The sequence below is a fragment of the Nanorana parkeri genome, unplaced genomic scaffold (genome assembly GCF_000935625.1).
Source record: "Nanorana parkeri isolate BGI_ZX_2015 unplaced genomic scaffold, ASM93562v1 scaffold2356, whole genome shotgun sequence".
NCBI lineage: Eukaryota > Metazoa > Chordata > Amphibia > Anura > Dicroglossidae > Nanorana > Nanorana parkeri.
The window spans coordinates 125577-127995 of record NW_017308624.1 but is presented as its reverse complement, the minus strand read 5'-3'; the positions used below and the strand labels follow the sequence as shown (position 1 = coordinate 127995).

Genomic DNA, 2419 nt, shown 5'->3' with positions numbered 1-2419 from the left:
ATGCTAAACATGACGCAGATTACAAAATATGGCTGTCCCCACTTACATATATAATTACAACCTATACACAGAAATATGAATACAAAAATTTGATGTGTTGGAGTGAAATGTAAATAATGTGCAGTGACAGCTACAGTAAACATTAATTGGATTTATCTGTGATGTAAAAGCAGCCCATGTGATCAAACTGCTCTCTGATGGAAGCAATTTGACTCAAAATTAGTGTGGGCTTATTTACTTATTTTTGGGGGGGAAAGTTGTAACCATTAAATCTTATCCATTTGCCTTCTTTTTACCCTTATCTAAATGTCCACCTATGGGTTTAAAGCTCATCAGTACTCATCATGTAGTCTGCCGAGAGTAGAAAAGGTAGTTCACTGTGAAAAGTAAGGCAGTTAAAGGAAATGTTTTCTTCTTAGTCCATCACAATATGCTCCTTGGCAGCTTGAACTAACTCTATGAGAGCTAAACAACTTACATCTTCTGGGGAAAAACCAAACTGCTGGACCTGTGGAAAGAAAGTGTATGTTACATACATATAAAGCAAGCATAATACAAACAGGCTGCTGATGTAAAACATGATATAAATATGCATGTGAACAAGTGGATGGAGAAGAAAAATCATATCATATAGCCTAGATCATGAGTAGGCAATCTCTGCACACCAGCTGTTGTGGAACTACAATTCTTATGTTGCATTGCAAAACTGATGACCATGAGCATTCCTCCCAAAGGCATGAGGGGATTAGTAGCTTAAAGAAAACTCAGGGGAAATAAACTTACCCTTGCAGGGGGCTACCCCCACACTGCAAGGGTTGTGTTAGTTTTCTCTAGGGGATTTAAATAGAGCGTTTTTACTTACTTCAGTTCCCATGACAGTCAGCACTCACCTCCCTCCCCCTCTACTTCGACTATGTAATGTTCCATGGAATCTTCTTGTCTAATCAAGGGCATATGTCCGAGTCTTTTGGTTACTCACAGGCTATGACTCACGGCAGAAGAACACATTTCTATAAGGATGTTTAAGCTTCTAATTCATCCATCTGCTAGACAGAATATTTCAATTGTGTTTTGTGAGCTCTATACAGCTACATAGACTGGGATTTACTGCGGTTTAACTCAGCTCATCACTTGCTATACCTCAGCGGTTTCAGTGACAGTTGCCCTTTCGCATGGTCGACACATTTTATCCCGGGCGAAGTATAATCATGCTCAAAGTGGAAGCCATTTCGAAGTTTTTGGAAATTGTCAATACTCCCAGCGGATACTACAACTTGGGGAAAGAGGTTCCACATTTTTGCTTGAACCCTCCCAAGATATCAGATTAAGCCCCCTTTTCTCAGACCCTAAATTGCGGCCATATGTCCTCATCAAGGATATAAGAATAAACAAGTTATCGGCTTTACAGTCACCATTTACTTGTAGATAGCTATCATGTCTACTCCTAAAGCGGGCCTTTACCCATATCTTTAAAATAACAACACACCTTTAGAAATGGTTCGTATTGAAAATCTACAAACACATACTTCTAGATATTTGCCGGCTTTCTATTCTTTGCATATTTTATTTTTCTTTACTTCCTCAGTCTTCTGACAGTGGACATTTTAACTAAAGGCAGATTACTGGATCTCCCTTTACTTTCTGGAACTCTGGCACATGTGACTAGGACATGTGACCATGCACATCATTTCAGGGGAGGAAAATGCTTTTCCCCGAGATCTTTTGAGATTACAGATGATTTCCCAGCAATGCTCTGCTGATGTAATTTTCCCAGGATGCAACGCTTGGGCACATTTGAGCCAAAATGGACCAGGAAGTGGATAAACTCTATTGTAAGTAAAAACAAGTAAAACTTGTTTGTTGAACTAGTGAATGTAAGATGGTTTTAAATAAGCATGCAGAGCTTCATGCTGATGTGATTTTTAGTCAAAGGGGATAGAGGTCCACTTTAAGTGCCTCTTTAAAAGGTAAAAGGTAAACAAGTTTAATTTACTTAAAGGGTTATTAAACCCACCGGTGTTTTTGCATATATCTACTGCTAGCAAGCAGTAGATGTATGCAAAGTGTCTAAAAAAACAAACGCTTTAAAAGCGGTTTACACTTACCTTTGTCTTCCCCGCGTGCTCCCGTCGTAAAAATCTGAAAATTCTCGGGCGGCCGCAAAGCATCTTGAGGCGGGTGCATGTGCAGTTCAGATTTTTGGCCGGGAGACGAGGAGAGACACAAGGTAAGTATATGGATGGCGTGCACCCGCATGCAGACACTGTGGGACAGAAAGTGCTAGCAAAGACAGAGGAGTAAGCGCTGGATCGGAGACCCGAAGCAGCGCTCGGACAGATGAAAACGACAGGAAAGAAGATCTGATTGAGAATCATTTAGGGTAAGTGCTTTAATTAACATTGGGGGGGGGGGGGGGGGG

At 40.6% G+C, this 2419-nt stretch overlaps 1 protein-coding gene across 1 annotated transcript in view; it reads right to left on the bottom strand.

The window, feature by feature from the left end:
* Positions 1 to 400: 400 nt before the first annotated feature.
* Positions 401 to 2419, bottom strand: part of COG2 (component of oligomeric golgi complex 2) — a gene marked incomplete at its 5' end in the record, with an annotated part of 124154 nt that continues 122135 nt past the window's right edge. Inside the window, one exon of the mRNA XM_018573383.1 lies at positions 401 to 508. Coding sequence (XP_018428885.1) covers positions 416 to 508 — 93 coding nt within the window. The remainder of the gene's footprint in view (positions 509 to 2419) is intronic.